This window comes from Aulonocara sp. 'chitande type north' Nkhata Bay, linkage group LG3, assembly GCF_057382095.1.
Source record: "Aulonocara sp. 'chitande type north' Nkhata Bay isolate Kocher_YH1m ecotype deep benthic linkage group LG3, A_spYH_male_GT1.1, whole genome shotgun sequence".
NCBI lineage: Eukaryota > Metazoa > Chordata > Actinopteri > Cichliformes > Cichlidae > Aulonocara > Aulonocara sp. 'chitande type north' Nkhata Bay.
In genome coordinates, this window is record NC_141346.1 from 49,162,573 (window position 1) to 49,185,107 (window position 22,535).

Here is a 22,535-nt window from a genome sequence, read left to right on the forward strand (position 1 = left end):
ACACAAACCCACAAAACCACAGCCTGCGACAGCCACGCACAAACACAAATGTCCACACACTTCTCTCTTTTTGGGACACATCTCACACACACACGATACAATTTCACAGCATTAAGTGATAAATACACAATCGCAGCAGGTGATAGTTGCATAATAGGATAGAAAATAGGAGAGAGGCACACACACTCTCAAGCTCAAGCATGCTTTTTATCCATGCCATTTTAAGGGCCTACAGCTCATAATCCAACAGCAGTCCCCAGCAAGGGAGACTGAAAAACAAAAAGCCATAAGGGCAAAGACAAATAATCAAAATAGCCGCAGAGGAAAAAAATATATATAAAGAGAGAAATGCACAGATGGGATGGATTCAAAGTGAGAGCTGTAGGAAAAAGAGGATGACGCAGAAAATGAGGAGAGAGGACATGAAGGCAGGGGGAACAAAGAATCGTGTCTTCAAAGGGACATGGGAAAGGGAGGGCTACTCCTCAGTCCAATTATTGTCTTTCCCTGTCAACTAACGTCTTTCTTTCACCGTTTCTGGTCGTGCTCGTCTATCTGACTCCTTCGTGCCCTCTGACTATCCCTTGTTTTCGTTTTGTGCGAGAGTGCGTGTGCGCCAGCCAGCAGGTCACATGGCATGTTATCAGGGTGTCAGGCACAGAGTTGTCACACATTGACAGAGCACGCCCACCCCACTCTCTCTCTCTCACACACACACACTCACAAACATGCACACACACACACACACACACACACACACACACACAGTTGGAGAGCCGACTTGACTGGGCAACAGACAGAACCAAGCATGGGCTCACTGCAGTCCCAGCTTTTCCCTTAAAGGGACTGATCACCGGGTTACATCACATCTGGAATTCAAAGTAAACCGGAGACATTTAGGGCGTCTCTATTCAGGCTGACAATGGTGAACTAATCTCCTGCAGCAGATGCACTGTCTCCAAAGCCATGCAAGCCTCAGACCAAACTGTGTAGCACAGCATGAACCCTCCCCTACACTCAGCAACCAGGAAGACAGATTAACACTTAGCAGCCATTTTTCCTGCTTTTTACCATCTTTGCTAACTGGAAAGAAAAGGTTGAGGCTTCTTTTCTGTCAAAGTCTAATTACCAGGTATACTTGTATTGTCAATAAGTACACTATTATTACTATTTCTGTTATTATTACTATTACTACTATTATTATTGTTATTATTATCACCACCAGCAGTGATCATCAGGTTTCATCATCACAACATGACAGCATGTCTCAGCAGTTTCCCTAGCATAGCCTGTTTGTTATTGAAACACTGACGAGCCTGTTTCTGGTTAAATAAAGAGTCAATACTAGAGCATTTCTCCTGAATGTGATCGAAGCAGCTAAAAATAAAAGCCAAGTTCACAAAGTCAGAACGACTCTGTAAGTGGAACCGCAGGATAAGATTAAAGCGTACAGTCCAATCTAGCCTGTGTGTGTGTGCATGGGCGCGTGCACTCATGCCTACCTCTTTTCCGGTGAGGACGTGTCGTGCCAGTTTGACCTTGGCAAAGTTGCCTTTGCCAATGGTTTTCAGTAACCGATAGTTACCGATGTGCGGCTGCTCGTCTGATGTGGTCGTGGCCACGGAGTTTCGACCTCGCGACGTACTGGAGCGGACAGATGATAACTTGGACTCCTGTGAAAGAGGGAGTACAGTTTAACCATAAAGACAATGTAATGACTTGTAAGCAAAAGGCTAAAGAAATTTAACTAAGAAACATGACAGAGCACAAATTACAGGGCATTTAAAAGGTTTGTGATTCGCTGACTTTTTAGTGCCACTGACCAGCCCTATTTCCTTAAAACTGCAAGAACACAGAATCAGTGATTATAAAAAAAAAAAAAAAAAAAAAAAAAGGACACGACTTTAAAGCATTTGGGTCAGTGATTATATAACAATTACCCAAGTGAAACAAAATAAGCATCACACACAAACACACGTTTTTTTCTGTGAACTTTTGGAGGAAGACAGTAATAACGCATTTTAAACCTAGAGATGCAATTGGAAACCGTCCTCATCCGACAGCTGTCACCATTATAGAGAAAACGCCACATCTGTTGCTTCAGATGTAAGAAAATCTGTAAATAGCTGGGAAGCAAATGCTGATTAAAAATACAGCAAGAAATGGAAACTCCCCTTTTTTCTCCTATTAAAACTTGTATAGGTTACCGGTTCTGCTGGTGGACTGCTCACATTACACCCTTTCTAACATTTAAGATTCAAATTCACAGTTTTCCCTGTAGCACCTACCACATTATGACAGTGCTTATTATTTAGGCATGTGTAGACGTCAGAGAACTGCTGAACTCTAAAACTAAGCTAACAGTCTGATAAACTGGTTCTCTTATGTACTGAGGATAGGCGCTACCACTGTGGGCTTAAGCCTCAATTATCCTCTGTTGTGGTCACAGGCAGCTGGAGACGTGACGGCCGAGTAGTCATTCCTGTTGCACTTCAGAGGTTTTCTTCAAGTCTGTTGCCTGAGGTGACGTTGGTGCATTGTAAAGTCGCAAAAAATTAGCAGGTACGCGGATATCCCCACAACACAAACCTGTGCGCTCAGTCTCAAGTTTACGTCACTAGGAAAAGCAGACCCTTAGAGGTTGGTTATAATCTAGACATGCTGACCCTGTTTTTAAGCAACAAGTTTTTAGTTACTAAGTAGATTTTTTTTTCCTCAAAGCCAAATATTTTTCCCCAGTCTCAACATGTTTACATATTCTCAGCTTTTAACAATTTGGGGCCTTGTGTCCAACTGGTGACAGGTCTGGACTGTAGGGCACCCAGACCATTACGCTAGCCATACATGTGGTATACATTTAGCATGCTATTAGGACCCGATGACGTATGCAAGGCCTTCCCCAAAAAACCATGAACATCAGCATGTGGCACTGAAATTTGTAAATATGGTTCAGCATAAACTGTGCCTTACAAGACGTATGAGATAGTTGTGGCTTTTGCACTTATCACACAATATCATCACAGAAAATGGCAATTCTCTGCTTTACCCCAGAGTCATTTTAATTGCATTTACTCATACAGAGTAGAAAACCAGGAAATAAATACTGATCCATTTAATAAAGATGTTCCAAGTGTTTCTGAGCCGATCCATCGAGTTCGAGTACAGAAACATCATTTTTTAGTGCAGTCCCACATGAAGATCATCTAATATTAGGTTTTCGGATTTGTCTCTTGCATACTGAGATTTCACAAGCATGTTTACATATTACTAAAAGATTTAATGTAGCTGATGGACTTTATGAAACACTGTTTTTCAGCATATTTTCAGTGATTTAGGAAAAGTTTCTGAATTGTAACATTTGATATTTTGTGTAACTACTGTTTAACTCAGCTACTGGGCTTTTTTGGAAAAAAGCTTAGACATCATTTAAGTTCTTTGCACGACTCAGTCCAAGGTCAATGTGTACGTGTTAAGTCCTTTAACATGGTCGTACTGAGCCTTCGTTCATCTCAAAGCAGACAGTAAGTTGTTCGAATCAAACACATACACCCCCCAACATTTAAAAAAAAAAGAAAAACACAACCTTGCTGTGCTGGCAAGTTTTGTATGGCTGGCAACTGCGATTGGATTTCAGCTCCAGGAAAGGGTCACAGCAATTGTGTGTCTGTGTGTGTGATCTGAGCAGACAGGTGACGGGGATCAGGGTCAGAGGAGAGAACGACTGGCTCCAGGGTGACGAGTCACACACACACACACACACACACACACACACACACACACACACTAGAATACACACAAAGGTGAGGGTGTGAGTTGCACACATCTCACAGAGATTTGATACCAACAGAAGAAAGCGTCAGGTGAAATTCACACTGCTGGTAAAGAGTTCAGATGTCAGTACAAACTGACCCTTTCTTTCGTCGTCTCCCACTGACCGGTCATTTAATCACCCAATTATCTCCCCTTGGCTTGCGCGAATGAGAAGCTGCCGTTGGGTTGCAAAATACCCTCAGACCACGTTTTTATCAACACCGTCTTCACCGTTAGCAAATCTTGTGCCACGGGAAAGAAAGATAACCGTGATTACTTCACTATGGTTGCGTGTTCCTTGCTCCAGATGGTATGATCTAACGTCTGCGTCCCAACAAACCCCCGCGCACACATGCTCAAGCATCCTCATCCTGACAGTGCAGACCTGCATAACATATAATAGGCCAGATTAAGCTCCAACACAATCGGGGGAATTGAGATAAAAAAAAACAAATGACAGCTACATTAAGCCCAGAGGACAGGAGAAGGGGGCTTATGTGCACTTATGTGAGGGGCGAAGCAAATGATTTTTATTTTTGGAACATGTGGGAGAGGGAGACAGACAAAATGTCCAGTGTGGGCATTACTTGAGACAATGAGGCCCAATCTGACGGTGCAAAGCTTCTACATCAGTTGGGCTGTCCTCAGAGTTCGTAACACAACACATTATAAAAACCACAAAATTTAACAAATTAGCTCTACTATATATAAACAGCTCTAATTACAAATATCCCAGTATACGACATAAAATTGCTGTACTTCTCTTATACTGCAATAACGTTCCATGTGTACATAGGAAATCACATCATGGCTTTTTCTTCTCAGTGCACTTTCAGCTAGACAAGAAACTGTACATTTCCATGACTGAACTGTTTGCAGGAATCAGTGATGTGTGCTTTGACTTCACTGCAGCGGATATGACTGAAATGACAGTACCAGCCAGACTGACAGGTGAAGCTGTCGCTGTCAACAATGACTAAGAAAATAAATCAACCATTCTGTGTTAAATAAATAAAGACAACTGCACACAAACAGACCGCATTACAATACACGAGTGGCGATGGAGACACTGTAAATCATGGGAAGAGTCGAGACATTTCCAGTGAACCGAAACCTACTCAGCTGTCAGCCTCAGACTCTACAGCCAGATAGAGAGAAAAACAGACATCGCGATGTTCCACGTGTCAAATATTTGAATGCTTCAGAAAAGAAACACTATGAAGCGATCTAAGATTTCAGTGTGGACGCTAATCTTAGGATCAGGACTTTATCACACGGCAACAAAGAATGACTAACCTTGTGTTGTGGATAAGGTCGTTTCAGGTGTTTTGTCTGTTTTCTGTCTACTTCCTGTCACATGATGGCATTTGCCTGCCTCTTATTAGGAACAATTTAACCCCCATCTTACATGTTCCCTAATGCGGTTATAACGGCCTAACCACAGCTCTGCAGCTACCACGAGGAAGTGCATCAGGTTATGTCAACTAACCAAACTTCAGTAATCCTCAACACATTGCATTACATTTTTATGTTTACTTGCATTAAAGTTATAGCAACGCTGCCTGTTTGAGGGCTGCTCTCTAGTCTCCAATCTGCATTTAAAAAAAATCCCCATCAGAGATACACTTCTGAAGATGCAGCAAGAGGAGATAAAGAGGAACAGCTCTGTCAATCCAGAAGAAACTGCATCGAGAGCACAGGTGCAGCACAGCACTGCCACTGTTCAGCTGTGCACGCTTTGGGGTCAATACAGTGACGGTGTAAAGTTGAGAACAGTTTGTAATCACGATTGCTGAGCAGTAAAGGAACTGTCAATTTGTGTCTGCCAGAGCGACAGCAGCAGGAGTCATTCACGCTGTTTAATTTCTGGGTGGCAACTTTAAAAATAAAAGACAAGCGTACACTGAACTGAGACTGCAAATGCAAAAGTTTAGTCTGTGGGAGTGTGAATCCTTTAGTTTCCTGCTGAAGGAGAGGAAAATCTAGATGACTATAAGGTTAAGACTGGACAATTTGTCATTAGGATGCTTTCCCACACTTTAAGCCAATTTTTCACACGCGCGCTGAAGACCTGAACTCTTGCCCGATTGCTGGATGTTACACTTCTAGCTCCCTACCACAGTGCGATTGTCCATAAAAGCATGTTAGACTCCAGGGACAGCCCCTTTCTAAACACATAGTATTTCAGGTAACAACAAGGTTACTGAACAATATCTACATGTGAATGAGCAACTCTGCATAATCTTTGGGAGTTGTAAAGATGGTTCTATTTTTTGTATTAATTAACATTAGTTCATAAACAATGACTGAATGTAAATGTGAGAGACACTTCAAAGGGCTAATGCGTGCCTGCTGTCACAACGCAATTTGATACATTACATTAAAACGGAAACTGACACACGAAAACAGAAGCCAGAAGAACATTAAAGCATATTTAAAGTAAACGGGCTAACCGAGGCAGTGTAAAGTATGAAACTTCACTTCTGAGGGCGATACCATCTGAAATTCACACCCAGATGAAGAGAGAGAGTGCAGGGGCATTGTACCACTTCATCTAGTTCTCCCTTTTTTCGCCTGTTTACTGTATTTGTGGCCTTTTTCATGTGAAGTGCACAATTAGCTCGGCTTTTTAAACAGTATCGCATCCTCACTGACTCTGTGATAGCCGACTTTTCGCTCGGCCACTGGACTGTGGCTGCTCTAAACAGCTACAATCAGTGGAGATTCCTGCTGGGATAGCACGTCCTGCAAACTAGTTCTGAGGGCAAATACTGGTCTTTACAATTCAAGTGCGTTTCCTCCAAGTTCCTTCATGCTTCCTACACCTCTCTGCTCTTTAGTCTTCCTCCTCTCCTATCCTCTTTCATGTCTGACTATTTTTGTCGTCTGATTCTTCCTTCATTTTTGGGCAGCTGCAGACCATGCAAACCCCCTCCCCCAGTATACACACACATGCATACTCACTTCCCCCAGTTTTAATTATAGACGTGTCGGAGGACAATAAGTGACATCATTGTTTTCTACTCATATTACTCTGAAGTTGATTCTGACTCATGAATACCAACGTGGAACTGGTAATATACACAGTTTAGACAAGAGTTTAACCACACAAAGACTCAGCGTAATATACATTTTCATGTCCGTCAAGACCATCAGAGGTCATTGGAGAGTTGATCCTATTCTCAGTGGAAAAAGCTTAGGTAGTAAATTGGAGACAAAAATCCCAACAGATCTACGTAGCAACGCTAAAATAAGGACAGAAATTAAAGGCACAATTCTAAACCTTAGTTAATACCAGCACATTAATGAGGGACATTAAGGATGAAATTGAAAAGAAAGAAAAAAAAAACCTTTCCAGTGAAACCAGCTGCATGCTTTTAAGTCTTAATTTTCAAACTGAAATATTCAATTATGCTATCTCAGAGGTCTGAGTTAATTTAGTCCAGATTTTACAGACAACTTCAAGTCAACTCATTCTCGTGTCATCTCATGAAATAGTCACAACCTACAAAACTAATGATTAGAATTTTTGGACTTTAAACATCCCCCCCCATGCTCCTCAAGAAAGATTTACCACCATTTACTTTCGATGCCTGCACATGACTTCTCTTACATATACATGAACAACTGACGTTTTTCCACTTTCAAATAAAAAATTCTAACTACTACAAACTGAAAACCACACAAACCATCCATCAACCAGCCATCAGTGTGAACATTTGCACAATTTGGAGGTTCTGGTGGCAGAGATGGCTGTCTTACCAGAGACCAAAATTCAGGTCATTAATATCTCAGATTTTTATCATTTTTAAATACGCTAATAATTAAAATGCTGTTGCCTAATTAAGTTCTTGCATTATCCTAAAACAAATTAGTCATGTGTATGGAGTACAGAGGGCGTGTTTAGGTTTGAATGTGAAAAACAAGTTGGTTATGTTTAGGCATCAAAAGCTGCTGGGTCAGGTTTACCAAACCACAAGCTTGGGTTAAAACTTACAACAGCTGCCACTTCTTTAAAAACTTCACTTTCTTGGTTGCCATGGTGACTCCTAACTTTCTCTGGACCAACTATGTGCTTCTGTTCCAAGACAGTACTTGGAGATTCATGTTGCTGACATGAAAAACAAAAAACGAGTCCAAATATGGACTGTAAAACTTTTTTTTTTATTATCTCTTAGTTAAACACTCCTGTGGCGATTGCATTGCAGCATCTATAGAATGCTTAAAACCAAAACGTGCACATTGTGCACATGTCTTGACAGCTTTGTAAGCCACTTCCTTATAGTAAACACACAAACATTAACATGTTTACACAAGTTTCTGGTTTGTATAAAGTAATGAATTTTAAAGCAATACATGATACCATGGGGTTATTTTAATTATCTTCATACACTTTGCAACTTAAGACTGTGGGGACACTGTTAAGGCATACTAAAAGAAACTGTGTGCCTGTGCAGTAAGGGTGACACAGGACACTACTCAGATGTACCCTTTCCCCACTATAAATAAATGCCCATATTCAAAGTTATATTTAAATTTTAGTGAATTTACAGTTTAGTTCATTTGTAATTTGGCCGTTTCATATTGTTGTTACTTAATACAAGGTTGGCTGTGAAAGTTCACAAGGTTTACCAACCTGTTACACATCTGCAGTACAATGAAATAAAGGAAGATAAGCCACCCGCAAAACTCAGAGCCACACTTTTTTGGCTACCGCGTCTCAACTAATCTGCAGTGAGGACAGCCCTGTTCTAAAACAAATATAATGGCAGTATAGTGTTCAGACCCAGTCCAACTAAAACACACCTCCCAGCACACACTCAAGATGGAAAGTCACTGACAAGATGTTTGCAGCTTAAATCCACTCTCTGTTACACTGTAAGCACAAGCATTTGCAATTGACCACAACACAGACAAAGCAGTCGAGCTAATCTAAGGTACTGCCTGTGTTTTGACTTCCAATCACTGACCTTTACTAGTCTGAGTTCTGGGAGAAAGGCAATCAGATTCAGCCTTTTTTCTTTTAAATACAACAGTGCAGTTACGAAAGTAAGGGAGGGCTGCACAAGAAGTACGCGTTATGCACTAATAGTAGGACAGCCGAAACCAAATGTGAGATTGGCCTGTGTCAACTGACCTCAACAACAGAGGGCTAACCTAAGGTTTAAAAAACAGGGAACAGGTGAACTTTAAACACACCAAGAAAAATGATCATTACAAACTGAGCTAGGGTAAGAAATTAAAATTACCCAACTTGCAGCACATTAAGAGAAACAGACACTGTTCATTCTTTCCAGTTTACCACTACCAGACGCCAGTTAATTATCAACTATTAAACTGATTAAGTGTTAAGTGTACATTCAATTGTAATCACAACTGAAAGTTTTAGTTTTAGAGAAACGGCCTGAAATTAGTATAGAAGGATTATTTTTGTTACATCTCTGTAGAGTGTAACAAACTGTGCGAGTTTAATTCTAAAAAAGCGGCATTATGACAAAGACATGTCAACTAATGCAATTACACACAATTAAAACCTTGCAACTTTGTTGCCAATGTTGGCAACAACTAACATGGTACACTGGCAGCTACTATTAGATGCTGTTTTTCTTTCCAAATTACATTTTTAAATTGCACATCCCAAACTGCTGTTAACAATTAAACATTCTCGCAATGTTCCCCCTCATTTGAAATGATTAACTAAAAATTTGTGACTCGTTTCATTCTTGTCTAAAGACAACTTCAGTTTGTTGTTGAAGGCTCAGAGAAAGCTTGAAACAACACACTGCACTGTAGTATTTCAGACTGAAAAGTAACTGATAAACAATTTTTTCATTTTTTTTTTTTTAAATGCATGAGTAATGAGCTGAGTTTCCTATTTGACAACACATCAATATCTGTAGTTTTACCCTAAAGCAAAAACCTACAAATCAGCTCATAATAAGCAGGGAGACAATCAGCTGTCTACACAACGAGCCATGTCCTCAGTGTTAACAAAAGTAGAAAACTAGTGCTACTTCATCGCTAGTTTTAATTGCTTATTTCTGTTCATTATATGTAGAATGCACTTTTATTTGCTTTGCAGTGAAGAGTAAAGAGCTGAGTATTTTCTTATTGACAGTATGGAGCATTTAAGTGATTTAGCCAAGAAATGTACCAAACCATGGCAGGTTTATACTGAACCGTGCTTTCTAGGTATCATTACTCCTTCATAAATTTGTAATGAATATAACCTTACAAATGAAGAAAACAACAGCTGATAATTAATCAAAAAATAAAGCTTATAACTTATAAAGAGGGCATGGAGCTGGACAATTTCCAATTAAATCCAGAGTTAAAACTCAGAATTTTCGCTTTTCTTCCATTTTAAAGACCGTTTACAACAATACTCAGCTGTAATTGAAAGCCTGTACATCCAAACAAGAAAAATGGAAAATTTTCAAGCCCAGCCAGATTCTCTGACTTCATTAAAAGAGCTGCTGCGATGTCAGTTACATGTGATCTTACTAACAAGCTTGTACGCTGCCTTCAAATAGCCAATTTACCATGTGAGGAAATCTGAGGTGGTCTGTAACGAGCCTCTTGCTGTAATTTGGCGGCAAGATGTGTAGTTGATGAGAGCAGTCCTCCTTAAATACACTTGTCCAAACTTAATCTTATTTAATAAAAATTAAATTGGGCTTAATCAAGTGCAGCCACGCTGCTATAAAAAGAAACAAAGTTATTAAGCTATAGTTTATTGCCCCCAATTGCTCACTACCAATGTCCTTGAATGCTGTGCAGTAAGCTAATGTCCTATCGGTAGGGCTGCAACGATTTGTCGTTGTAATCGATGATGTCGACGCTGAGTTATATCCTTAAGTCACATAAATGCGTTTTTGTAACCGCAATACACTACAGGAAGCTATGGGGTCAGTAACGCCTGTATCGTCTGTCAAGACCGCACGCAATACCAATGAAGAAGAACAAAGGACGGAAGAAAATGGAAACAAGATATATATATTTTTTTCTTTTTAAAAATGTGAAAGCATTTGACAGAAAACTAATTTAAAGCAGACTGTGCAACGTGGACATTTCCTTCCACGACAGCAGTGCTGCAGCACACGAGCATTTAAAACGTCATCACCCTGGAGCTGTGACGTTTCAGAATGAATAGTTAAATTAGTTTATGTTAATGTTTGTACAGTAGTGTTTATGTTAGCTTACCTGTCAGAAACTTGTCCGAATGATGTTTGCTAAGCGAACACCATTTCAATTTTGTTAGCTAGTAGTAAGCCATTAAACAGGAGTGGCTACAAATGGCTGAAGTCATGAGAGAGAGCATCGTTAGCATGTCCACTGTAATTGTAAACTCATGAACTTTCAAAGCTTTTTTTAGTTTCCCCATTTGTACATTAGCTTTTGCTTAAACATTACTAGCACTTTCATTTTTGCTATTTTTATTTATTTAATTTTTATTCTGACGGTCCTATTAAGTGATGTTAAAATACTTTTGACTATTTTCAAATTCACGTGTTTCCTGGGTCATTAATTTTATTGCCTGTGGGACCAGACAACAGGGTGATATTCACAGTTGGGCAGACTTGAGCAGGTGAGGTACTGGAACCTGGAACAGGAGGTTTGCCCACAGAAAGTGGTGATAACAGTTACTGAAATAATCATTGACTAATCAAAGAAAAATTTGGCAGATTAGTTGACTATCCAAAATAATCTTTTCTTGCAGCTCTCGCTACAGGTGATACTTAAAGCACAGTTTGTTTTTCATGGCATCAACACAGGCGCCCTGTGAAAAAGCAGCTGAAAGCAGCTGCTGGTCCCCATTCGTGTGCGATTTGAAAACGTTGATCATATTCCTATAAGCACTTTTTGGCATGCATATGCCACGTCAGTTTGCCAAGGGTTGGTCTAAATGCTAGCACCAGCAGCGTTCTTCATGAATAGAATTATGCGATGCTTCTACCAAGCGGTTATGTCAGCTTACTATGACACAGGCTACATACCACCTTTGGTTTTCTAGATCAAAACAGTGCAGAAATGTGCTGCTTTTCACAGCTGTAATCCATCACAACTTTCCACCTAGCAGAAATGCAGCTCCAATAGGAGGCTGCTGCAGAGCATCTTAAAGCCAGCAAATGATGCAACAAAAATAATCCTTCTATTCCAAAAAAGAATATTTAGTTTAACGAGCATTTCTGGTTCTGACTAGCAAAGGCAGCAATGTTTACATGTCTAGCTGACTAGTGCACATTTCTAATATGAAATTAGGTAATATGGGGACAACAGTTATAACTCAAGTCTTAAAGTCATAAAAACTTTGCTATTGCATCAAGGATTCAATCCCCCAACAACATTTGGACTCAATGTGCAAACTTACTTTACTACACACAGAACAACTACAGACAGAAGCTGCATTACTTCTACTTTCTGAGTGAGAGGGAACACACACACACACACACGCACGCACACACACACACACACACACACACACACACACACACAAACACACACACCAAGCTGAAGTCATGATGGCTGTGTTGTCATGGAGATTTGTCACTTCCTAAATCCTGCCATCTATCTTAATGCTGGTTTCTTCTTCATACTTCTTTTCTTTTATTACCCGTTGTGCTCTCTTCCTTCCCGTAATTCTTTTCTTCAACCCAAGATCAAAGCACATAAAAAGTGTACGTGACAAAGAGAGTTAATTGTCCTTAGATGGCAATATTTTGTGTATCATAACTGTCAGAAAAAATCCATCTGAACAGAGCACACTGTTATTATCTAATCACCATAGTCAGGGTTTTCCTGGCTCAGAATGGGGCTTTGGTACTAAAGGCAACCAGCCTCCAATCAATCCTGGTTGTGTTATTTGACAGAAATCTATGCATTTCTTTGTTATTTGTGAATACTACAAAATAGATTAAACAAATTCTACATGATAAAACGCAAGGAGCTGTGGGCCATCTTAGACAAGGATTAATAAGGCTTCGTTATCAGCATTATGCATGACTTACAGGGCAAAAATAAACTGCTGTACAAGTGTAAGAGTTACATTTTACACTCATCCTCGTCAACCAAGCCTTCTGAACATCTGGCATTCGGTGAACTGGACCTAGGGCTGCTCAATTAATCGAATTTTAATCACGATTACGATCTGGGCTTTCAACGATCATTAAAAATGACTGAGCCGATTATTAGCCCCTCCCTCATTTATCCGCGACACCTTAAAGGCCGTCTGTGAAAATATTGTCGGGCATAAACCGTCCGTGGCGCAAAAAAGGGTGGAGACCGCTGATTAAGAGGACCCGAGGGAAGCTCGGAAAGCTAAGCAGGAGTTATTTGGAGAGTGACTGCCGTTGGTTGAAAAGAGTTTAAAAAAAAAAAAAAAACTTCAGTGGTGTTGCACACTATTTTATATTATTTTTTTAAAGTCATTGTTAACCCTTTAAAGCCGGTCAGAGCAGCACGCTCCGTTTTGCGTAACTATTGTTAAATCCCTGTAGAACCTGAACCGTGTAAGCTAGCGCAATCATTTGTTTTGCATATGAAACCGGAGGAGTTGTACTTACATCTGATGCCATCAGCTTGTCCTCAGTCACGGTTTCGTTCCACATATAGCTTTGCAAAAATTGCATAAAAAGCGCTTGCAGGAACAAAAACATAATATTCCAGAAACATGCTTTGCCGTTCCTATCAGCTGTTCGTAACACTTCCCACAGTAAAATGATGCACCTGCTGTTTTCTTTGCAAATTTGCATCATAGGATTGTTTTTTGTTTTTCCTGCAGTATATAAAAATTGGTGTATCTCCAAAATAAAACTATGAAGACACTCAAAATAAATTTCCTGTGGTGGGAAACTATTTTTTTGCAACTTTATTGTATTTAAAGTTTTGAGGGATAAACCTCTTAAATTTCTCCAAGTAGAAATATATGTAAACAAAACAAAAGCGATTTTCAATTTTTTTTGTAGTTTATTGCACTTTTTTGCAATTTATGTAATTACTATGGACTTAATGCATACATATTATTAAAATATGGGCTATAACAGTTGTATAGCAACTTGAAATGCTCCCACAAATGGCACTACAGCATGTAAAAAAATAATATAAGCTCTGGTGGACTTGGTTCTATAGTAGGTCTTAAAGGGTTAAATAAATATCGTCAAATAATCGTGATCTCAATTTCAGTGAAAATAATCGTGATTATCATTTTTGCCATAATCGAGCAGCCCTAACTGGACCTTTATACACTTGGACTCATGTGAACAGGAATTTTATCAGACAGCTTCTTTGTTGCAAAATCAGGGCTTTAGCGGTGAAGTGGGTTAGAATAATAGCCTAGAAATTAGTCTTAGTGGGCGGCATGAAAAGAAAAGGAATATACAAAAGAACGGCTTTTGTTAAATGTTGCAAAAACAGTTCAGAAAGTTGGAGATCGGTAAATAGATTTAACGTTAGCTGCAGACAATTCTCATTCTAAACAGACTGACTTCCCTGCTGCTGTGGGGACATCGCTAATGGAAATAAAAGTTAATTCAAGTGGTCAATCGCTCAGATACTGGAGGGCATGATCTGGTGCTGAAATGTGGCACTTGACAACGCAAAGGCGTGCGTTTGTCTCTTACACACTCACACACACAAGGGTTGGCTACTCTGTAATAAACTACTGCTAAAGCCCCTGGGAGAGTCTGGGATTTAACAGAGTGCTTTCTGCTCAGCTTTCAGACCATGGACAGTATAAACATTTCATTTCTTAATATTAGTCTGAGAGAATCCGTATGCTTTATGCCTGAATGAGCAGCCTGGCCGTGTTTTTGTAACAGTCAATGACTGGAACGTTTACGTAAAACTTTCAAAGCAGCAGTATTACCTCATGCACACACAATACCCCGACAGCATGCATCTCTGGTGTCCACTTCTAATTTACAGTAAGATTGAAATGTTAATCTACAATGAATTTTTGCTGTTCAAACTCCAGAAGAGGGATCTGTATCTCTGAGCCCATCAGCCAGCACCGAGCTCACACAGACTCACAAATCACTGATATGATATGTCTCAATGAAGTCACGAGGAAAAGAAGCAGGCCATGTCTGAATGGGAGACTTTTGCAGAATGTTGATGTTACATATCGAGTGTCTGAAAAATGCCTCACTTAAGAGCAGATATGAAAATGCACCGTTCATTTGATTAAAATAAATAAATAATGGACAGTTTTTAAAATACAGTTAGACGCCAACACAAAGGAGAAATAATTTTGATAGCAAGTGCCAAGAAATGTGCCAATGCATATCAGCTTGCACCTTCCTTCAGGTGTAGGGAACAATGACGTGATTAAGCAACATTTCAGCTGAAGCGGTAATTCATAAATCCAGGTGTAGCTCCATCTCAATTTGAATTCAGGACAAAAAGCGATTGTAATATTAGTACACTGGTTAATGTTGCTTCTTTGTCATGCCTTCTAAAATCCTGCAGGCTAACATGTTATGTACAGTACAGCTACTATATAGCCATACTAGCCAAACAAACTTGACACCCCGCATGAGGCCAAGTAAATCTTTGAGAGGCCTTAACTTTAACAAGGTGGTGTCACGCTCGATCTCAGTTTGCTGTCAATGTAGTGTTGTGTGTGTTCTCTTACACTGAAACTCCCTAGATAAGTGAATGTGTGTGTACATGTCAAATCAGTTCAGAGTTTGTGTTTGCACTACTGCTGTCACAGTTGGGACACACTGCATAACACTTCCTTGTGTGCCCTCCTCCTGCTGCTATGTAACACTGGGTGTGAGCAGTGTGTGCGAGCCACCAGAGTAAACAGGTCTGTGTAGCTCTCACAGGGTGGAAAAGCTGAAGGTTACATGCGTGTTCCATGCAGATGAAGCACCACGACCGGCCACCTCGCTTTGAACAAAGATGCTCTCTGACAACCCTGTAACACATTTACTTGCCCATTCTCAAAGCTCCACTGCAATACTTAGGTCACACAAATAAGTAACAACTGATACAAATGCACAATGTGGCAAAAGTCGACGAAATTTGTCGTGTGGGAATTTATTTTTCAAACAATCAGTCTCACAAACAGTCATTTGAACTTGCGGATCCAAACTAACAAATTAAACCAAAAACATAACCAATGCAGGCTGTAGACAGAGCAGCAAACTCACTCATCATGCAAAGTAAAATTACTGTCGATTGAGTTTGCTTTGATGATGGTGCATAACGGGTTTTTGATTGAAAGTAAAGGCCTAAAAATGTTCTTAATATAGCATACACTTAGAGAGATTGATTTTTTTTGTAGGTTACTAAAATCCATTTGTAGATCGCCTGGCTTCTGTGCTGGTCAGTACTCCATGATGCGGAGCGTACTGATTTCCATCTGTTTTTGGAAACACTGGATCAGAACCTCATACATGCCAACTCCAAAAACTTTGAACTATCCCCAACTGAGGGAGCCCAGTGACAGTTAAAGTTATTTACATTTTTATAGATCTCCAGGTTTTCTGAAAGACTTTCAAAGTTTTTCTTTGGATACTGGCTGCTGTTTAACTCACTTTCAGTCCTGTCCTTGTACTTGAATGATTTCTGGCCGCAGCACCCAGCCCTAAGCAGAGATGACGTCTCTCTAAGCCTATAACATAGCCTGAGCAGGTGCCTGACGCCGTTCCCAGCATTTAAACCTGTGCGGGCTGCAACAACACAGTCAAAATTCTAGGGAAGTGTCCATCAGGTTATGACACAGGTTACACTGTAAGGTTTTGGATGGGTTTGTGGTAACAATGTACCTGTAGTGTTTAATCCACACAAATGTTATAGTGATGAGTGCAGTATGAAGTTAAATATTAAGCTGGGCAACTAAAACCACTTTCAAAGACAGTTAAGTAGGCAAATCAAGTTCTGGCACAGCCCGTCTCAGCCTTGGGAAATATGTTTTGGATACTGAGCTGCACCACAACAGCATGAATGTAGTCAAGAGAGCAAAAACAATAGCACTTCGGATGCATGTTTGAAAGCCCTCGTTTTAAACTGAAACTAAGATGTTTGTTTTTTAAAGGTCAAACTACATAAATAGCTTTACTTCAGGAAACAATTATGAAGAAGTTAATACTCAAAAATGTGACAATTTAATGATGTTCTCAAGTTTTTAACTTTTCCTTGACACAAAAACCAGGCACACTGGATTACAGGAAGAAATCCAAGTATTCACAGCAAACTGATATCAAGCGACTGAATTACATTGAAGTGGTGAAAGAAACCCACACCTTCACCTAAATGACGTCAGGCTCTTCAAATCGCACATCTACAGTTGGCCGCCACACCTACCACTCTGCTCAACTGGTAGGGCCTGTTTTACCCTGTTCCCTCAAGACACAAAACACACACACACACACACACACACAGACTGAGCACTGAATTTCAGTGCATGTCGGTCAGATCCCTCGGTAGCACCTGCACCCGGACCTTCAGGTATAAATGCACTTGCAGTTGACTAACTGAACGTACCCAGTTGTAAGGGGAAAATGAGAGACTGCTTGTGCTCGTGTGTGTGTGTGTGTGTGTGTGTGTGTGTGTGTGTGTGTGTGTGTGTGTGTGTATAGGCAGGAGCAAATCCGAGTGTGAGGAAGTAAACGCTTGTGTGTGTAAGGCAGGTTCTCTGTTGCTAAGGCCCTGGCCAGCTTTGTCTCTCTGTTCATCTGCCTAGTGATGGCTCTAATAAGGAGCGGGAGAGACATGGTTTATGGTTTCCTGGGCATTACAGCAACTTGTGTGTGCATACATGTGTCCTATAGCTCCTTTACACGATGACTCATCCAAAAAGAGCATGAATGTAGAAATGAAAAAAAAAAAGAAAGGTGAACACAGATCAAGTAAACACACTCACACGTTCAGTGCTCCTTTCTTATCTATATTACATTTCCAGCTCCCCAGCTTGGTGGGACATTCTTGCCTTCTTTCATACGCCTGAGGTATCGAGTGAAAAGCATCAAACTGTGCTCAGCTCTACTCCTATTTCCTTCATGTTTTCTGTTGTGACGCTCAACAGGATTTTGAATCTGCAAGCATCACTGTTTCAGTTCTCGTGGCGTTTACAAAGGTCAAGCTAAAATAGAAACTACTGCTGATGAACTGTAACAGTTCAAGTTATATTAACCATTTTATAAATCAATAAACTGATTTAGATCAATGAACTACCATGCACTTCATTCAATGACTTTGTTTTTTGGTACACAAGTTACATTTTCCACTCACTAACTAGAAGTAACCTGGTGTCTGCCAGTGACCAATGTCAGGGTAAACTGCAACCCTGACCAACCTAAGCCTGGAGAGTTCCACATCGACTTTGTAGGTATATTGCTGGGAACCCCGAGTTCATGTTGATTATGGTTTCCACAGGTAAAAGGATCAAACTATCCATAAGATTTGGGGGGGTTGTTTACAAAACCTGAGCTACATTCGCATCTTTTCATCAGGATACTTTTAAACAGTTTTTAAGTAGTTAAAAAAGTATCCTGCTTGGAATAGTTAGTTACTTTTGACTGTTTTTAATAGTTACTATCTAATACAGTTTAACCCTCAGTTGTCAAACTAATATCCATCCACTCAAGTTCACCAATTACCATAGGCTCAAGGCACTGCTGTCAAGACTGAAAGCAATGGCAGACGTGGTCGACGACCTTCAATCATTCACTAATTCGGTGAACTCCAATCAGTCTGATGCAAAATGACGTTGCACCAGTCTCAATCACACTAAGCGTCAGAAGGATGCTCAATGATTAACCCAGCACTGAAACACACTTGACAAAGGAGGTATGACGGGAGAAATGACGGTTCATAAAAAGGCTTACGAACTGCACTTGTCATTAATAGCCGTTTAAGATAAAGCATATGAACATGCCTTAAGTTTGAAATTTTCCATAGTCCTGTGTACACGACAAGAAAAGAAACCGATATACCGATGATGATATTCTGTACTGTAAAAATATCTGTCTGCCCCAGAGCAATATAGATATTTGTTTGCTTATCTTGTTGTTTATTCCTTTGTTTTTGCTTGAAAAAAACAAAACAATTTTAAATTCTTTCAGGAGCTAAAGTGGAAAAAGCCAGTGCAAAAGTGGAGTTACACAACAAATAAACAGACAACTAGATCACTATGTTCCATCCCATTGTGCGTGCCCACCACCTCATATCAACCACAGTGAGCTACACAAAACATGTTTATGTCTGATCCGAAGGTGAGGAAATTCTCCCCACACATTTTATAATGATTTTAATAGGAGTGTGTGAGGATGTAACATCTGTATGTACTGTTATGTACATCTGGCTGGAGGTGGGCAAGTGCTTTATCTCCTATTGTGTTTTATTTCCTTGTTCCTTGTTGCAAGTCCTTTGGGAATAAAGACTTGTGTAAATAAACCTCATGAAAACTCAAAACCTCTAACGCCACTTCCAAATCTAGTTCAGTTAGTTTTACATTTTCTCCCAATGACCCAATAAGGAAATGTCTCAACTTTGACAAATTAATGGCTTGGCTCTATAATGTGCGGAAGATCCGGCATAGTGTGCAACCATCCAAACAAAGAAGGATGAACTGACAGACCTGAAGAGCCATACCAGTATTTCTAGCTATATTAGTGGGTCAGAAGACATGGCTTAATGAATAGAGGGAGAGCACTGTAAAACAGGAAATCAGACAGTTCAGTGATCATGTCTAGGGAAGTGGACAAACTGTGCAAACTTGTTAACAAGATGACCTGTGCCAAAACCTATTTCAAACTGCACTCATGTAATATTTTAACACCAGGTAGTTTAAACACAAAAATACAACCTAACACGTAGTAAACATGCATTTATCCTGTTATTTAACACTGAAATGTTGTTACACTCATGTGGACCACAAATAAGTTCCTCAAACTAACAGCAGGCCTGAACCCTTGCACAACGTGAGAACGTGTCCGATCAAAGCCACTCAACATATCTGCCATTTCACACCGTCAGAAAGATGTCATAAGTCACTTCTCTGTATTTGACAGCTCTCTAATTATATGTGCGCAGCAACTGTTCATGATGACTGAATGGAAAACTGTGTTGGTCAGTAACTTTACTTCACAATCCCCCCAGACCTGTAGAACCATTAACTCACAGATTAGCTGGCAGTCATGTGTAAAGAAGGAAAAAAAGAAAAGCTTGCAAACTCTGAAGCCAAGTAAAGCAGCTCCCAATTAGGGTTCCTCAAAATATTAAAACAAACCACTGCAATCAAGCCGTCTTTAGCAGATACAAGCGGATCATAACCTGCTCGTGGGTTGAAAGGATCAGAACCTAGACTTAAATCTCTGACGGGCACAGAGAGACTCGTCAACACTTAGCCTGTCCTCATGCCCGGTGCCATTTTGTCCCGTATCTTGAGACCTGACACCAAAGGCTTTCTATACATGGCCTTTAAAGACAGACTGGACTTGTGTGGGAGTATTCATCCATGGCCTTTTGCCTACAAACCTAGTTAAGAATTTGCCATGACCCCAAACTTTTCTCTTTTTTTACCCCTCAAATCCAACCCTAAATCCTCACTGGATGCTGTGGGACGAGAATGGACGCATTCAGAACAAGAGCAGGATTATTTCAAACCGACATAAGGTTAAGGCCGCACAAACAGCGTCCGACAACAAGTTCAGTTTGAGGGGTTATTAATCGCCAAGGTACCGCAGTTAGGTTTTACACTCTTATGAGCCTGACAAGATATCACAGGAGCACTTATCTCCCTTCCTGCTTTGTGTGTCCTGTGCTACAAACTAAACACTGCTCCATATTCTGCCTTCAAGTATTTGCCTATCAGAATGGGCAATGTTTGATTGTCCATTCTAGATCTGGCTAAAGTGGAGCCAGGTCTGACATTTTAATCAACCGCTTCTCTTTCGGCAAGGTCCTGAGCAGAAGCTGTCACACTGAACACAGTGAGGAAGCTTCTGCTCATGACTTTATACGTGTCTCTCTTACAGCAACATGTCCAAAAGCGCCCAGCTTTCACTATGACGTCAACTTTTAAGATCCCACTGGAGATGGAAATGCCCTGTCTGTTTGTACTGTGTGCGAAAGGCAGCTACAGTGGATGACTCTACTGCCTTACTGCTGACCTTTGTTCCCATAAGGGTGTAGCTGTGTACGCATGTCTCATTCTCACTGTGTCTACTTATTTGCCTACATATGAATATAAGCGTATGTCCACTTTTCTTTACACCCTGATGCTGTTTTTAAACAACAACTCAGAAAACAGGTGAAAAAGTAAAAGTTTTTGTTTGGGTGAAATCTGACTGATCATGTGGACTCATTAGGAAGCTGGTAGGTTAAAGACAGTTTGTCTGATCAGACATTTGCATTCTTGCACATATGTCCATCAGGTAATAAATAGAAGTTGTTTCCAGCTGCACTGCATGTGTAAGGAAAAAAAAAGTGGTTTAACAGAAGTGGCGACAGGCAGCGGTACACGTGCGTTGTATCTACTGGTAAACTTATGTCAGCATTTTGCTTTTATGGGAAGTAAAGACAGAAAAAAATATCTTTGAACCCTTCAGTGTTTACTACCAAGACACACTCCTATTGGCTAATAAAATAAGTTCTGTATTTTGGTAGGGCCATGCATCAGCAGTTCACACTTAAGTTTGGGGTTTTCGTCGTTTCTGTTTAGCTTGACAGAGTGCACTGTAGCACTCCCCTTATTGTGTTTCTTTTGTGTTACATAGCCACGCATCTAATTTTTCACAAAGGTTTCATTAAAAATACTTTGCACGTCGGAAACAATAGTTCTAGTTAAGTTCCCACGCTCGTCAAAACTGCTGATCAGCTGCTAAAAGCAAATCCTCACCACAGATGCATTCGTAGGACAGCACCGCAAAGTGGGTTTAGCTTCAAACGCTTGCTGACATCATCCAGTGGCTACACTGTCAATACCTAGACAATTTTCCTTCCCCATCAAACATTCAGAGATTTTAATGAGGAGGCAAATACCACGTGATGCTGAACATGGACTGCCCGAGTCACACTCTTCACTAGAAGCTATAATAGCTTTCATGTGAGCAAATGCGGCTTTCTCATAATGGAAAGATAAAACTGTCTGCAAGATTAAGACAGATGCTGCAGATATGGAAGCTTATTTCCAGCGATCTAGTATGGATTTGGAGCACATACCTCAAAGAACTACTAATCAAATGTATAGACAAAAAAGGGTTCTTGAAGCGGGAAACCATATCTGCACAGCCTCTGCAACTGATGAATCTCAATTTTTATTGGGATTTTTTGGAGCTCTTTCACATATGGATGGGGGTTAGCAGGCTTTTACTAGGTCAGAAGATGCGTATTGTTTGCACAGCCTGAGTGCCTTCAGTCACCCCCTATAGCCCTACTTGCAATCCAAGTTTTACTTTTTTCCCCTTGAACAATGATCTACAAGGGTTTATTGTTAATAAACTGAGGATATATCCAAGCGCAAACCTCCTTGCAAGTTCCCATTTGAAATACAAATTCTCATTTCCATTTAAATGCCACTTCTTCTGTCTGATAGCTTTGTGACACATTTAAGGTTGTCAAATAAAGAGTGCAACAAGCAACTTTCTTCCAGAAGGACAGGTAAGTTGCAAATTAGCATAAATAAATAAAAAAGAAATCTACATGTCTTCATCAAACTTGGTGATAAAGAAATGTGTTGAAAACTGACTTTCAGCTTTATGATTGCCTGTATTGCA

General features: G+C 40.2%; 1 protein-coding gene across 8 annotated transcripts in view; it reads right to left on the bottom strand.

The window, feature by feature from the left end:
• Positions 1 to 22,535, bottom strand: part of mark2b (MAP/microtubule affinity-regulating kinase 2b) — a 51,299-nt gene that overhangs the window by 27,105 nt on the left and 1,659 nt on the right. For all 8 annotated transcript variants that reach the window (XM_086284537.1, XM_086284555.1, XM_086284569.1 and 5 more), the window contains exon 2: positions 1,503 to 1,673. In XM_086284537.1, the coding sequence (XP_086140663.1) occupies positions 1,503 to 1,673 (171 nt within the window). The remainder of the gene's footprint in view (positions 1 to 1,502; positions 1,674 to 22,535) is intronic.